Source organism: Trichogramma pretiosum, unplaced genomic scaffold (genome assembly GCF_000599845.2).
Source record: "Trichogramma pretiosum strain Unisexual culture from Peru unplaced genomic scaffold, Tpre_2.0 scaffold69, whole genome shotgun sequence".
Classification (NCBI taxonomy): Eukaryota; Metazoa; Arthropoda; class Insecta; order Hymenoptera; family Trichogrammatidae; genus Trichogramma; species Trichogramma pretiosum.
This window is the reverse complement of record NW_019641608.1, coordinates 463,143-477,902: the sequence shown is the minus strand read 5'-3', so window position 1 is coordinate 477,902 and position 14,760 is coordinate 463,143. Positions and strand designations below refer to the sequence as shown.

Below are 14,760 nucleotides of genomic sequence, written 5' to 3'. Positions count from 1 at the left end.
CCAAAAGAAAGGAGTACGAGGTAGCTGATGGCCGCAATTCTAAGCTGAATTGGTAGTCTCTCTTTTTTCGGCCTTTTTCGTCCCTGCGATCGATCGATTATATAGCACTTGTCTTGGGGCTCGAGTTAGCCGGCATTACGCGCGGGGCTTCCGCTTTCGCCTATTACAACGTATTAAGCGCCTATATTGCGCACGCACGGGCTGCGCGTATAATGGCTTATAACTGCGCGCGCCCATACGTGTTTATACGCGCGTATAATCGTGGGACTCACTCGGGGCTTATTTATGCCTCTTTTTTTTCGTGCTCCGCGCTCCTGCCTCGACTTCAGAGGTATGCACCCGAGTGCGTTGCAGGTCATTTGTCCCCTCTTTTTTACGCGCGTCGGCACAAGGGGCCCAACAATCGTGTACATTCGCGCAGTTTGACTCCATCGGCTCGAATTTTTAAAAGAATTCGAAATTTAGGAAAAGAAGTAGCGAATCGCGCGATCGAACGTGGAAACGTTTGAAGCACTGTAAACCTTTCGATCGCGAGCAAGAGGCGGGGGCTATTTGTCAAATCCCAACTGCACGGCGATCTGATTCTCCGCCGTATTCCATTTTATTGGGCCATTATGATCAGTCAATTGATGAGCTAAGTATGCGCTAGGCCATTACGCGAAACTGATAGCAAATTGGTTGTATCATGCGGAATCAATTGATCGCGGGCTTTCGAGTCGGCTGCAAATCGACCTCAAGCACGACATCCGCAGACCAGATAAGGCCTGGATAATATTATATAGGTTTTTGTGAAATTATCGAGCATCATCGGCTCAAGGTAGTTGGAAATTCGAGTTACCGCTCATCGATCGGTATCCTCGTTTTTTCCCCTTTTTTTCTTTGCCTGGAACTCGAGCTAAAGCATATTCGATGCAGTTAGAAATGGCATCTACATCTTTTTAATGTGCAACTGACAGCTTACATACGTGCATACGAGCGAGTAAGTATAAATGAGCCGAACGAGATTTGTCAGAGCCGTCCGATAATTCGCCGAGCGGATTAGCGATACGATTTTACGTACACAGTAAATAATACATAAACATGGAAGTCGCTACTAGTGCGGTGCCAGTGTAGCAGTACTAGTAGTAGTACTAGTGTACGCCACGCGACTCGTAATTGGATTTCGAAATGTTTAATTTGTTCGACGGCTAATTTGCCTGATTTACCGATCTGTCTGTGCATGCGCGAGAGTCTAGTTAGTTTCTCTCTTTATGTATGCCCAACTTGATTCGGCTAATTTTTGCTGATAAACGTACTGTGCTTGGCGTGTTTGCCACCAACGAGACTCGATTGCAGCTGTATACCAACTTGCTATCAATTTATCAAACTTGTCTTGTCAGCTATACTACTGCACTCTCGCGTGTTGGTGCACCTCACTCGGCTCTAGCATTGTGTTTCGATTCGGAGTAATGATTTTTTCACTTTTACCGGAAAGTCGATCGTCGTGCTCGTCCTACTCGTGCGGGGATAGCTAAAGCTCGACTTTTGGCGAGCACGTTGTTACTCTAGAGCCGCCAGAGTGAGCGACAAATAAGATTAATTAGGAATGCCGCGTGTTTCGATAATTCGATCAATTAAGAGGCCGCAAACAAGCGATCGCGTGGGGTGCGCCACTGCTGCTCTCTCGAGCCAAATAAATAAATGATCTCGCCACGCGCTCTCGACTCGACTCGATTCCCCGATGGCGCGACGATCCAACGACCGAGACGGAGCCAACAGCTCTACTCGTGGATTTTTATTCTTCCTCCATCTGAGCTCGTGCTTCGCAATCCGCAGCGTAGCAGTGCACTAATAAGCTTAAGGGATCAGAGCTGTTGGCGAGCGCAGCGAACAACCTCGTCCCGAGGGATTGCCAATCCGCTGCCGGCTTGACAACAACAACAACAACAACGACGACGACGACTACAACCCACCGAGGCAAATTAACAGTCAAGAAACCCGAGACTTTTTCGCGCAAAGCCGACTAGCTGCTATATATAATACTAAACATTTTAATTGAGATTTTCGCGCCGCAGTCGATTGGCCGCGTCCAGCCGCGCACTCGAGTGGCTGTAGATGTGTAGTACATTGTGCTGCTCTCGGTACGCGCGACGCAGTTGCTGTAGTGGGCGTATATCAAACGGCTTTGGCTTTTTCAGCAGTTGGCTCTCCCGCGACGCTTTCGCCTATGTACGTAGAAAATATATCTATATTTAGAAGGTCTGCGCCGCACTGGAGACTGAGTGTAGAGTCGGCCCCGAATATATACTATATAGGTGCGTGTGTGTTTGCGCACGAGCACGCGTAGGTATACACGACGACTCGCAGGCTCGCGTGGCAGCGTTTATTGATTTCCCTCCCGCCTACGCGCGCCTCTCGACGTTCCCAAGCCCCCAGCAGCAGCAGCAGCCGCCCCAGCCGCCGCCAAGCTCGACGAGAGAGAGAGAGAGAGAGCTCGGAAAATTGCGTAGCAGCTCTACGATCGCAAGCAATAAATGCATTTTCGTTTGATGTAAAGCCTCGCTGATTAAAAATCCCTTTTTCGATCGGTCGACCGACGACGACCTTCGACAGTTTTTAATCAATGTATTTTTTTGTTTACCACAGCGGCGTGGCGGGGCCCGGCCTCGACGTACCTGTAATATACGCTACTATCTGCCAAGCGGTGACAACCGAGCGCGCTGCGCAAAATTTTTTTAATCAACCGGGTTAAAGTTCGTTAAAAATGCCAAGTCAAACGGCGGAATAAAATTAATTAGCGCCCATGGAGCTCTGCAGCGCGTATAAATATTACATCCACTCGTCTGACCCGAATCAACTGCACGATCCTTGACATTTGCGATTTTATCGCCATAATAGCAGCGCAAACTTTTTTCGCGCGGCTAACTGCAATAAATTGCATATGCGACTTTATGACCTTGAACTCAAAGTTCGAATCATTCATTGGGGATAACTCGTGACTGTTGATAACGCCTTTGATTCGATCAGTTCAGATGATATTTAGTCAATGTTTAGTCGAAAGTTTAGCCGAACTGATTTGGACCGTGTCGAAACGATAAGAGAATGATCAGAAATGAGAGAAGTGACGCAAGAATCGAATAATTCAGTTAGCTCGAGCGTAATACGAGGCTTCGGTCATAGCGTTGTCGAAGTTTATGGAGCCTCAAAGCTCCGAACGACTACATAAACAGCTGCAGTGTACTACCGCGTATACGAGTGGTATAACGCAGCAGCTAATTCGACCGATCGGGCAGATACACCGTGTGCATTGGGAGTCGAGCGTGTACACCAAAGCACAAAGCTTTGAGCCTAATCGATGCTCGGCACATGCTATGCCTCCTACTGCTAGGTGCGTATAATATGCAGAGAGAGAGAGAGAGAGAAGTTGCGCACGTTTTATCGCCGTCACGAACATAATTAATTTAATTTAGTTTAATACATCTGCGTGGAGTGTCGGTGTCGGGCACGATTGGCCGCGCTCGATTGTTTGCACGGAAACGGCGGCGGCGGCGGCAAGCCGTTAGCTCGACTTTGTGTACGTGTGCGTGCGCGCACCTGTACACAGATACAGCAGCAACTCTGTACGCGCGTAGTTCGCCATGCCAAATCGGAGTTTGCAATTTCCACACAAGTTTGTTGGAGATTTGCATCCATGGACTCGGTGGAACGTTGCGTTATACCTATAAGGTAAACAGCACCTAGCACGGCCCTTTTCGTGCGCGCCTTTCGCCTTTATAGTCGGCGCTCGCAGTGTATACATACTGCATTGAATTACGAGCTGCTGCTGCAGCTAATTAACAAACTTAAGCCTTATCAAACGCTCGTTGCGGATTAATACTTTATACTTGCTAGGTCCAAATGTAATTGCTGTTGGCCGACTTTTGTAACTCGAGCGTAATAATAGTTAGTCGAGTCTGCGTAAGCCGTCTGTCTACTGGCGGCCAGCTCTCCAACTGCCTCTATCTCCGATTTTAAAGATAACTGTGTTGTGCTTTATATGGTCTAACGTCACATCCTTTTCTAAAAAAGAAAGTTAGGCGCCTAAAATGCCAACGGTATTGCGATGACTCATTCATCAAACGACTTTTTCTATCTATTTGCCTTCGAACGTATGTGTTTTTGACTCTCTAAATATAGACATCCTCGTCTATATATAAAGCAGTACACGTTAGGACACCGTACAGAGAACATCGAGCAAGCTCCCATCGATTACAGTTAGTGATTCACGTGAATAGAGAATTTAACAAAAATAAAGTACCGTAAAATTACAAACGATTGTGTGTGCGTTCTGTGCTACGAGTGTCTACAAAAATGTGCATCCCCTTCGATCGAAATTGCAATGACCGAGACATGGATACGGATGTCTCGAAAGAGCTATGTGCTTTTCTTGACAAACGTTATGCCTTGATCGAGGATCGCGAGGCTCAACTTCCAAAACTCCAGGACGTTTTTACGAAGGAATATGAAGTCGAGTGTGTCCTCTCGCTCGTTATAAAATACTGGAGTAAAGATTATAAAAATGCCGAAAAAATGAGTCGAATCGTCAAGTTCGTAACTAGCAGCGGCTACAAGAGCAACCAACCGTTGAATTGCACCACCCCGCTGCACCTCGCGTCCGAACACTTGAATATTGCACACCGACAAATCGTCCGTGAGCTTTTCAAAATATACAACAGTAACGTGAATTGTCGCGACGTCGATGGCTACACGCACTTGCATGTGGCCTGCGAGTACGGCTTGCAAGACGAGGTCGAAAAGTTTCTCGAGTCGGGTCAGAGTGTCAACTGTGTCGCGACAGAAACAGGCGACGCGCCACTACACTTGGCCGCGAGGAACGAACACAAGAAATTGACGGAGTTTCTTCTGCGAAAAGGAGCCCAGGTGAATCTGGCAAACAAGGCCGGATTCACACCTCTGCACGTTATCTGTATGAGATACAAAGACGACGGCATGATGAAGCTATTCTTCGAGGTCTGCAACGACATCGAGCAGACGGTGCAGGTGGATGCTCGGGACTCGTCTGGTCGCACGGCGCTGCAAATAGCCGTGGTTAATCTCAAGCCGAGGGAGGTCGATATACTCGTGCAAAACGGCGCAGATCTGGCCGGCTTCGCTTTACCCAGTGCGGATCAGTTTGTCGAGGCATTGGAACCGGTAGAAGATCCAGAGGTCGAAGATTCGATTTATCATAAATTGAAGCTAACGTGCTACATACTGTTCGTCGTCGATTACCTCGAGAAAGGAGGATACGAAATGACGCGAGACGACGCCCAGACGATCATGCAATTGTTCATCGAGCTCGGCTTGAACGAGGAAAATTCGGCGGACAAAAGTTGGTACGACGACGAGGACTTTGTGGCGGACGCCAAAGAGATCAAAGTATTCGATAACAGAGTTGTGAGTGATTCCAGCGACGCTAGTGATTCTAGCGAGGAGGAGGAAGAGCAAGAGCCATTGGAAAGTTCGAGTCTGACGCTCTATGAGCTAACTCGGCTGGATGCCGAAGAGGCGGCGAAACGCGTCACGTTGCGCGACTACTTCCTTTTCGCGCACTTTGACGAATTGTGGGAGCTGCCCGAGAGCAATCAAAAGGCTTGCGCCGCGCATCTCTGCGAGAAAGTATCGAGAGGATTTTTCCGGCAATGGGCATTGGCTCCTTTCATGGAGCTCATACACAACAGACTTACATCGATCGAGTGCTGCGACATGATCCTCCGAGGACTCGCCAACAAAGATTTATATCACATTGTCGTGGCGGCGTCAATGAAATGAATTTCAAAAATGTGTCTTGATTTTTTCCACGATGAAAACGCGAGAGCTTCGAAGGCGATAAGCGATAGCGATAGCGGTAGAGTAAGCGATGATTGAAATGTCGGGTGTTTTTTTTAATTTTGTACAGTTATTATATCAATCGAATAAAGAAAATTTTCAAAAATGTGTCTTGATTTTTTTCATTCGAAATCAAAGTTAACCAAACGCATATGAAAAATATAATAATTATACTAGAGCGCAATTGAGAAGGATCAAAAGAAAAGTCGGGTAGCCGATAAAACAAGGTGAGTAGTCAAAACCGAGCCGAATGTTTACGCAGGTGGCGAATGTCAGGTAAAAATCAGCTGCTCGCCCACACCCATTGATCAGGTAAATAATACGGAAAGAAGAGAGAGAGAGAGACTCACCTGTACTCGGACCTCCGGCAGATTGACCTTCATGGCGAGCTCCTCCCGCGAGTAGACGTCGGGATAGTGTGACTTTTCGAAGGCTCGCTCGAGCTCGTGCAGCTGGTACGTGGTGAAGGTCGTCCTGTTGCGCCGGTGCTTCTTCTTGCCGGAGTTGCAGTCGTCCTGCATGCCGTGGCAGAGCTCGTCGTCGCTCCCCCCGCCCGTCGAGTTGTTGCTGCTCTCGCCTGTAACGACAACGGATCGACATCATTACGGGGGCAAAGATCGAACTGCAGTGATATACGGGTAGGTGTATCGCGAGAAAGCAAAGTCGTTCGCTAATGTAGTTGCAGGCTTCGATCGGAAGCCCGTTGGGTGTGTGTATATTACGTCGAGCCCTCATTAGCTAGATAATTAAGCCTCTCTCGGTAGAGACTAGCTCACTCGGGGCTGAATTAGGATCGATTTGCGGCGAGCTAATCGCTCTTTGGCTCCGTGTCAATTTCGCCTTGCATCTCGAGATAACGTACAGCTTCGCATGTAATGGGATGAATTGATTGACGCTTACCGAGTATATGCGCCGTGCTAATAGTCCGCAACGACAATCGATAATACACACATCCTTGCTTAAACGTGCATAATATTGTATTATATTATAGGTAGGGGTATTTGAGCATCGGGGCGCGCTGCGATTTCTGTATACTGCGGGACTCTCGAAAAGGATCGACTTTGTCGAGAGCGAGCATACGAGGGCCATTAAAGAGCCCCGAGGCTCGATAATAAAACCGAAGGTAAATAAAAAAAAAGCCGCTGCTGCTTATACACGGGCAGAGGATTAGACGTTGTTTAGTTTTGTTTGTAGCTCGTGTAAGACGAGACGCGCTTTGGCGCAGTAGTGGTAGTAGTAGTAGTGGTAGTAGTACTCTGCGAGAGCCAATTGAGTGCAGCACATGCGATACCGACTGCTGCTGCTATATACGTACACAACGTAACGTTTTGATGGGCTCGCGGACGAATAACAGAATAATGAGAGAGAGAGATATATAATACCGTTATGTAGTCCACGATGCTTTATATGCACGTAGAGCTGGATCGGGTTTCTTTTCTCTTTCTTGCCGACGCAACGCTGCGGCGAGTGAGCGCGATATCTACACACGATGATGTCTACCGTATTAAGCAAAACTTGTAACATTACTACTTTAATACATTTACTACTTATGCTATGTAGCAGTAGTAGGCCTCTCTATACCACTGCAAGGATTAGTCAAACATTCGGCAATTAGGCGTACACACAGCAAGAAAACGATGCATAAATAGCACGAGCGCATGTTTATGCGCTGTACAATGCACGTGTGCGAGAGCTATTGTGATATTACAAACGGATGAGCAACACACGAGTCTTGTCTTGTGTACCTACATTGAGAACTCGTTGCGTGCGCGAGGACGACAAAAGTTCGCCTCGGCGACTCGACGATCTTACCTTCACGTGACAGCTTATTTATTCAATTTTACAAAAAGGTAATACGTACAAATACGCAGACGTGTAAGGTCGCGGCGTATACTATTGCTACTCGAGCCGGCTCCGTTATGTACCTTATATTAGGAACCCTCCCCCCGCGATCGTCTTTATTATTTTGATAGATAATCCAAGACACCGAGTAACTCGACGAGATCGAGTTATATCATGTACGAGTTTGTATCCAATCCTGGTAGAAATGCTCAACATTAATAATGGCCTCCTGACCAAAACGACAATTTGAAATGTTTTAAAAAATGTGGCCATTGATTCGCCTGTTTTTGGAAATTTTCTTATTTGGCGCATTTTATAGAGCTGTTTCAAAAAATCTTGATTAGATTTCAACCACGGCGAATACAATGATTCTACTTCAATTGTCCGCCACTAGATGGCGAACACCCTCAACTGGGAATCTACAAGTGGTAAAGGACAAATAATTGTCTAACAGCAAATACAATAGTATAAGTAATAAAATTACTTATTTTCAGAGTCTATGCCGAGAATTTTCAAATTTTTCATAACGTGACATAATTATTTGGGCTCTTACTCGATGCGATGAATCTCGCGCGTATAATAAGCATCGAATCGAGCGGCAGATCGGACCCCGAGTTCGACGACACTCGATCCCAGGCCAAAAAAAGCGCACCAAGGTGAAACTTTAATATGGATAATATGGTAGTTGCAGGCTGCTGCCGCTGCTATATGTATAGTACATCGCCGGCCGATTAATGTAAAAGTTGGTTTAAAAAAAGTATATTATATTAAAACGTGTAATTTGGCGACGCGTGAGAGATATTCCATTGGCTTGATATGACGTTGAAAAGTTCGTTAATAAAAGCTTTAGCGCTGGCTATATAGCACGCACGCGCGCGCGACGTAAAGAACGGACGTTTAATTAAATTTTGCTACACACGTATGAGTGTGTGTGTGTGTGTGTGTGTGTGTGTGTGTGTGTGTGTGTGTATATGGATGTGTGCATACCACATCGTTGTGATATTGAAAGTTAATTAACATCGCGCAGTTTGACGCAGCTCGAGTGGCTTTTTCTCTCTCTCTTTTTTTATTCCTTCATTTTATAAAATTATTAATTGCCCCGCTCACGAGTACCCAATATTACTCGCGCGCGTGGCCGATCGCGGCGATTTTTCCTCGGCAACGAGGAGCGCAGCCAACGACGCCCCGTCAACGCACGATCGACTTTTCACTCGTCTTCTTTGCTCGTTTTAGCTGGGGCTTTTTTGCTTGGACTTGGCGAGGCATCGAGCTGAACAGCAGGAAGAAAGGAAGAGAGGAAGAAAGGAAGATGAATCGTCGGGAGGATTGAAATTGGTGCGAGCGACGAGATTGATTTGGTCGGACTAATGGTAATACACCGCTGCATTAGACCCTATCGATAGCTGACTGCTGCACGAGCTGGCCGAGTCAGGTGAGTTTAGTGGCCCCTTGGCTGTATCCTATAGTTTGCTCTATATATGTGTGTGTGTGTGTGTGCGTGTGCAGTGCATGTGTTTGCACAGCGACCAGCGGCAGCGGTACGGGGCTCGAGTTATTATCGTCGTGAGTAACGAGCTTATGCTCGCACTGCCATTAATTAGTTTGCACCCCCCTGCGCGCCGTACATACTCGCGCCTCTGCGCGCGCAACCCACTGTACACTACAACACAGACCCACACGCACACACACCTGTGCACGGATTCAGCCGATTAATTCTCACTTTGTAGGTAGGTACTGCTTATGCAGCCACACGACTTTGCCCAGTCCGCGGCGCAGTTGTTGTTTTTTTCGTCGTCGTACCCAACGAGCTCTCGAGCTGCCACGCCAAGTATTATTGAGTTAGTTCGCGCTGGTCGACGTTACGTCGCGTGTTGGAAAATTTATGAGGAGGAAAATTTTAGTGGCTAAGCATGGCTAGCTAGGCTAGCTCGCGTGCGCCAAATTGAATTTTTATGTTTTTTTTTCCGGCGACTCGACGTGTCGCGTGGCAGCTACTTGCTCGCTTGACTCACTGAATTTTTATAATTCAATCTACGCAGCTCGTGGTTTTACGCGCCAGCTCGAGTGTAGCTACGTTATAACATAATACGTGGCCAATCCTACATCGATAATTCGATATATAATAGCAGCGACCCATACCATTGCTCGACGCAGCGAAGCGTCATTAAACGAAATTCATGTGCTCCGTCCACGATCGACACACGTATATAGTCGGCAGATCTCCATCGGCCGATCGGCCTGCAATCGACTGACTCTGCACAAATCGAAAGCCAGCCTAATGCATCTATTATTGTAAGCGACGATAATTGACTGTACGACTGTCGATACGCACTTGCCGCCGCGGTGCAGGGGATGCACTTTGCCAACTGAAACGTCCCGATCTCCTGGCCATTCTCAGCGATTATCGATCTTAGTCCTTTTGTCGGCTCTCGCATAAGTAGCTCTGCGCTTGCCATCTCATTCAATTACAATGAGGCTCGAGGTCTGAATGAGGAATTCGATGGACGTATGCATCTTGCATCATCATCGGCCACCCTCTCTACGTATATCGCGCTACTCGTTCTAAAACTAGCCGCCAACGAAAGAAATAGCCGCTCCTTTGTCCACCCTGACACGCGCCCACTGCACTCACTATATGAGTCTTGTCACCTATGATATAGAGTACATATTCGATGCATACGAATGATAAATACATTCTTTCCTTGAATCACACGAGACGCCAAGCTAAGATTTTTCTAAATCAATAAGCCAGATTATAGGAAAAACACCAGTCTCTAAAAAAGAGCCATCACAGATAGTTGAAAAAATTTGAATAAAATTTCTAATAAAATTTGGGGACACGTTCGATATGAAAAGCACGGAGAATATTTCTGGGCCATTAGATTTCGCGGAGAATCGGCCATATACATACGCGAGGACGTAGAAGCTACTTAGGAGATTGACACGACGAGATAGGATAATGGAGTCCTCTCTCGACTGCGAGGCTGAAATTATACAGGCCCGTACGTATAGCAGTTGTTGGCAGCGATCCGTGAGCGCGCAGAGTGCTTAATAGCCCCGGAACATAACTCCTTGTGTGCAGCTCGTGTAGAAAAAGAAGACGAGGAGAAAATGCGAGAGACACAGAGAACGAGACGTGCCGTGTCGCGTGTGCATTTTAGCAAATCGTCGCCCTAAGACTTTTACCAACTGCTGTTCTATTTAATCGACGACTTTTTAATTTTCCAATTGTTTTGCCTAAACACCTACGTTGTCTTTTTAATTTATGAAATAGAAAAGCATTAATTAAAAGATGTAAAAATTGTAATTTAATTTTCATATGAAATGTCTATTTTATTAAGCACGATGAACCGAGGGGCAAGAGAGAAATACATAAATACGTTTGATGAATTTGCTCGCGAACGCACCATCGACAGATGTAAAGTTGTAATGCTCGTCGATCGAATCGCAGGTACAACTGCTGCAGGTGGCTACAAAGTTCGAGGCGGGTGGGGTCGCACGCTTATCGACTGGCAGCTTTGCCGGGTATGCATTTATGCATACGAGTCACGAAAATCGAGCGTAACCATAGCGCTGCTTTATGGCTCATTAATGCTCGAATAACCCACAAAGGATAGAAAACAAAACGAGTTTCGGGCTCTCTCTCTCTCTCTCTCTCTCTTTCGGGTTGGCTGCAGGTTTGCACCTACTCACTACCTCGCGGTCCCTTGTATAGCATATTCCAAGCTGCCGATGAATTAAGATAACAGCTCGAAAGAGTTGTGTGTGTGTGTGTGTGTGTCGGTAAGTACGCGAGAAAAAGAGATCACGTCAAGTAGATTATCGTCTTGGCAAATCTAGCGCGCCTTTATTCGATTAAGTTTCTTTCGCGCCTCTCTCGCACGTATATACTCTTGTAATCGGGTTTACACGGCTATAGGCGAACGAGCGTCTCTCTCTCTTTCTCTCTCTCTCTCTCTCTCTCTTTCCAGAGTTGCCGAGCTAAATATATAATATAATATTAAGAGGCTCACCGTGAGACGCACATGTGCTGCTGCTGCTGCTGCTGCTGCGTCGCGAAAAATATTTCTGCCGCCGCATCGACTTACGCGTATTACCTTTCGACGAGCTCCGGCGATCGGACGATTTACAATAAGCTCGTTGACGACGATGCAATGCCTGCCACGGATTAAGCGTGCGGCGTATTTTCTATTCGACGCCGCGACTTAATTGACCACATCCTCGCATCGGCTGTGATTACAAACTCGCTCGAGAGAAAAATCAGCATAAACGTTATTTCCCATCGTCATAGATATAGAGAATTAAATAAACGTATTAATTCAAGCGACACGTGTTGTTAGGTTTGTGCATTAGTTGTATTCGAGATATATCGGCTTTTTACGAGAGCTAAATTGACTCATCGTTTTGACTGATCAACCGACTATAGTACAAGGGCTCTTTCGTAGTAGGAAGCGTAGGAGGCGGTTCAACAAAGCTGCCACTTGCGATGGACATGGCAAAGTTCGCGATAATAACGGATCGGCCCTAACTCACATTAATGCACTCTCTAAGCGCTAACTCGAGCACTTCAACAACGCGAGCAATAATTCATTTCTAAGGATGCAATATTTTAACCTGGTCGAGAGACGATCGATAAAATAGAAAAGAGTAACAATATTAATTCATATTCAATTAATTTTCTAAAGCCCCTGAATCATTGACAACCACGCTAACGTCGTATAGAGAGTAAGATTTTGTCGAATTCCAGGCCTAAAATGTAAAAAGGAAAGAAATTATTCTTATTCAGCGAAGGATCGAGCAACAGCAGCAGCAGCGGAGGGGAGGTAAGCGACGTGGTAGTGGAGAAGGGGAAACGCGAAACAAGGACGCTGCGAGCTAATTTAATTTTATCAATTAATTTTCCTTCAACGGCGAGAATAAGACGCTTAATTTTTTTGTTGTGTTGCCTTTACACAGCGCCGCTTGTGCACGACTCTTGCTCTTTTTCTCTCTCTCTCTCTCTCTAACTTTTATAGTTATATACTCGTTCTCTTTCTGGATAATATGCAATTATATGCAAATGGCAGCGAGATCTAATCGGTTTTTTGCACGCTTACACTCATTTCTTCGATGTTGAGCACACACACACACACACACACACACAGCAGCACAAGTATATTACGTACGCTGTACTTGGGTGTATGTGTGTGTGTATATAGGTAGAGAGAGTTGCTGCAGCTGTATGGTAGCATTACGTCGAAGCACATGTCTATCTTGCTCGCTTTGATACATTCATTACGAAATCTTCATCCGTTCATAATGCGGGTTGTACTCGGCATTACTGCGCCATTATACACGTATATGCACACATAGCAAAAAGGTAATTGAACAAGATAACAGAAGGATAAAATTTAATTAAGTCCGAGCGATACAGGCGCGCGCTCGTGTATATATCGTGTGTGTATAATGTTTATCGTCGCGCGCGTCTCACTTTTTCCATTTTGCTGCGTATATATGTACACGGCGAACATAATCCCAATGGAAAAAGAAGCTGAATAAAAAAATGACAAAACCGAGAGGAGGGTACGATTACACGCGCGCATACTCGAAGAAGCGGCTCAAAGGAGAATCGCTCGCCCCTACGTATATGTGCAAGTAGAGCTGGAGAATAAGAATCTACGCTCGCATTATGATCCGTACGCGCACAATACGTCGCAATTCACGTTCGGAGCACGAGCTATACTATATACACGCACAAGTGCGCGCACGTGTGTGTGTGTGTGTGTTTTTATGGTAAAAATATTGTGCCCCGCTCCGCCGAACCAAAGAGGATTACGACTTTCACGCCTCGTTTTTCTTTCTCTCCTCGTCGCGGCTTCTTTTTTACGATGCATCTACATTACAGGCGTACGCGCCAGCCCGTGTGATTATTAACGCGATCTTGTATAAATATAAATACGGAGTTTGCTCACGGGGGCAGGTCATTTTCGTCTCTCTCTCTCACTATTTTGCCTCGCACTTTTCTCGCGCCTCGATATAATCCCCCCGAGTGCGGCATCGGTGAAATATATAAAAGAGGCTACAAGTATCGGCACTGGATGCTGGGATTATTAAAAAATTTGAAGAAAACGTGTGTATTCGTCAGCGCGGTCGAGCTAATGCGCACCAAGGGATCTCTCGATTCCGTCTCGATGTATAAAATGCGACGCGGTGTGACGCGTCAAGTGCGACACTGCAACTCGATATTATAGTACAGCATAATTGTCAGCTGTGCCGCGCGCAACGTCGTCGAGGTCGCTGCACTCTTGGTTCGTGCTGCAGCTCGCTGCTCAGCCATGCAGGTCGCCAACCAGCCGTAACCCTCGAAAACTGTCCTGTTTGCCACTACTAGCTGACTGTACACCGCAGTAGTAGCTGTTGTTTCGAGCTGCCTTTTGTTGGCCTCGCTCGGCGCGAGAAACTTTATTAATTAGCCGAGCTTTATCAGTAGGGGAAAAAAAGCTCACAGCTTTCAGTCGGCTAGGCGAAAGTAATCGCGTTGTCGCGCAATTTAAATGTCTCGTTTGAATCGTCGCACGAGAGATTGCCTCAACGGAGGTCTTGTGCTGCGCAGTAGTGGAGATTGGCCGATTCGCTTCGAGGCGAGCTAATCCGGTAATGAGTCGACAAGTCCTTCGCCCAATAATGGCATTATATGCACAGCAGCTTTCTAAAGCGATACGCGCGTTAAGACAGCTAAGAAACAGCTCAATCATCATCGGCGGCGGCGGCCAGCGCAATTAGCGCAAATTCTCACGCGGCAAAAAGGAGCTACGAAGCAACGCGTCGCAAACTGCCGTCGAAACGTACAAATCGATGGACGCGCGAGTATCGTTGCCTGCTGCTTTTTTTGGACGCGAAGCGAGCTATTTTTGCCTCGAGTGCGCACAATAGCTCGTAGCGTAGCTGGCGATGGTAATTACGCGACACGCGTTTATCCACTCGTCGGGATGGGAAAGTATATTTTACACAGTGTGCAGTACTGCAACAACTTTTACAATGCAGCGGAAACGAATGGAGGGGAACATAATATATAATATAGTTCGGTAGCTG

At 46.5% G+C, this 14,760-nt stretch overlaps 1 protein-coding gene across 2 annotated transcripts in view; it reads right to left on the bottom strand.

The window, feature by feature from the left end:
* The window catches only part of LOC106648680 (retinal homeobox protein Rx-B-like), a 50,583-nt gene that overhangs the window by 23,957 nt on the left and 11,866 nt on the right, over nucleotides 1-14,760 (bottom strand). For both annotated transcript variants that reach the window (XM_014365756.2, XM_014365757.2), the window contains exon 3: nucleotides 6,198-6,424. In XM_014365756.2, the coding sequence (XP_014221242.1) occupies nucleotides 6,198-6,424 (227 nt within the window). The remainder of the gene's footprint in view (nucleotides 1-6,197; nucleotides 6,425-14,760) is intronic.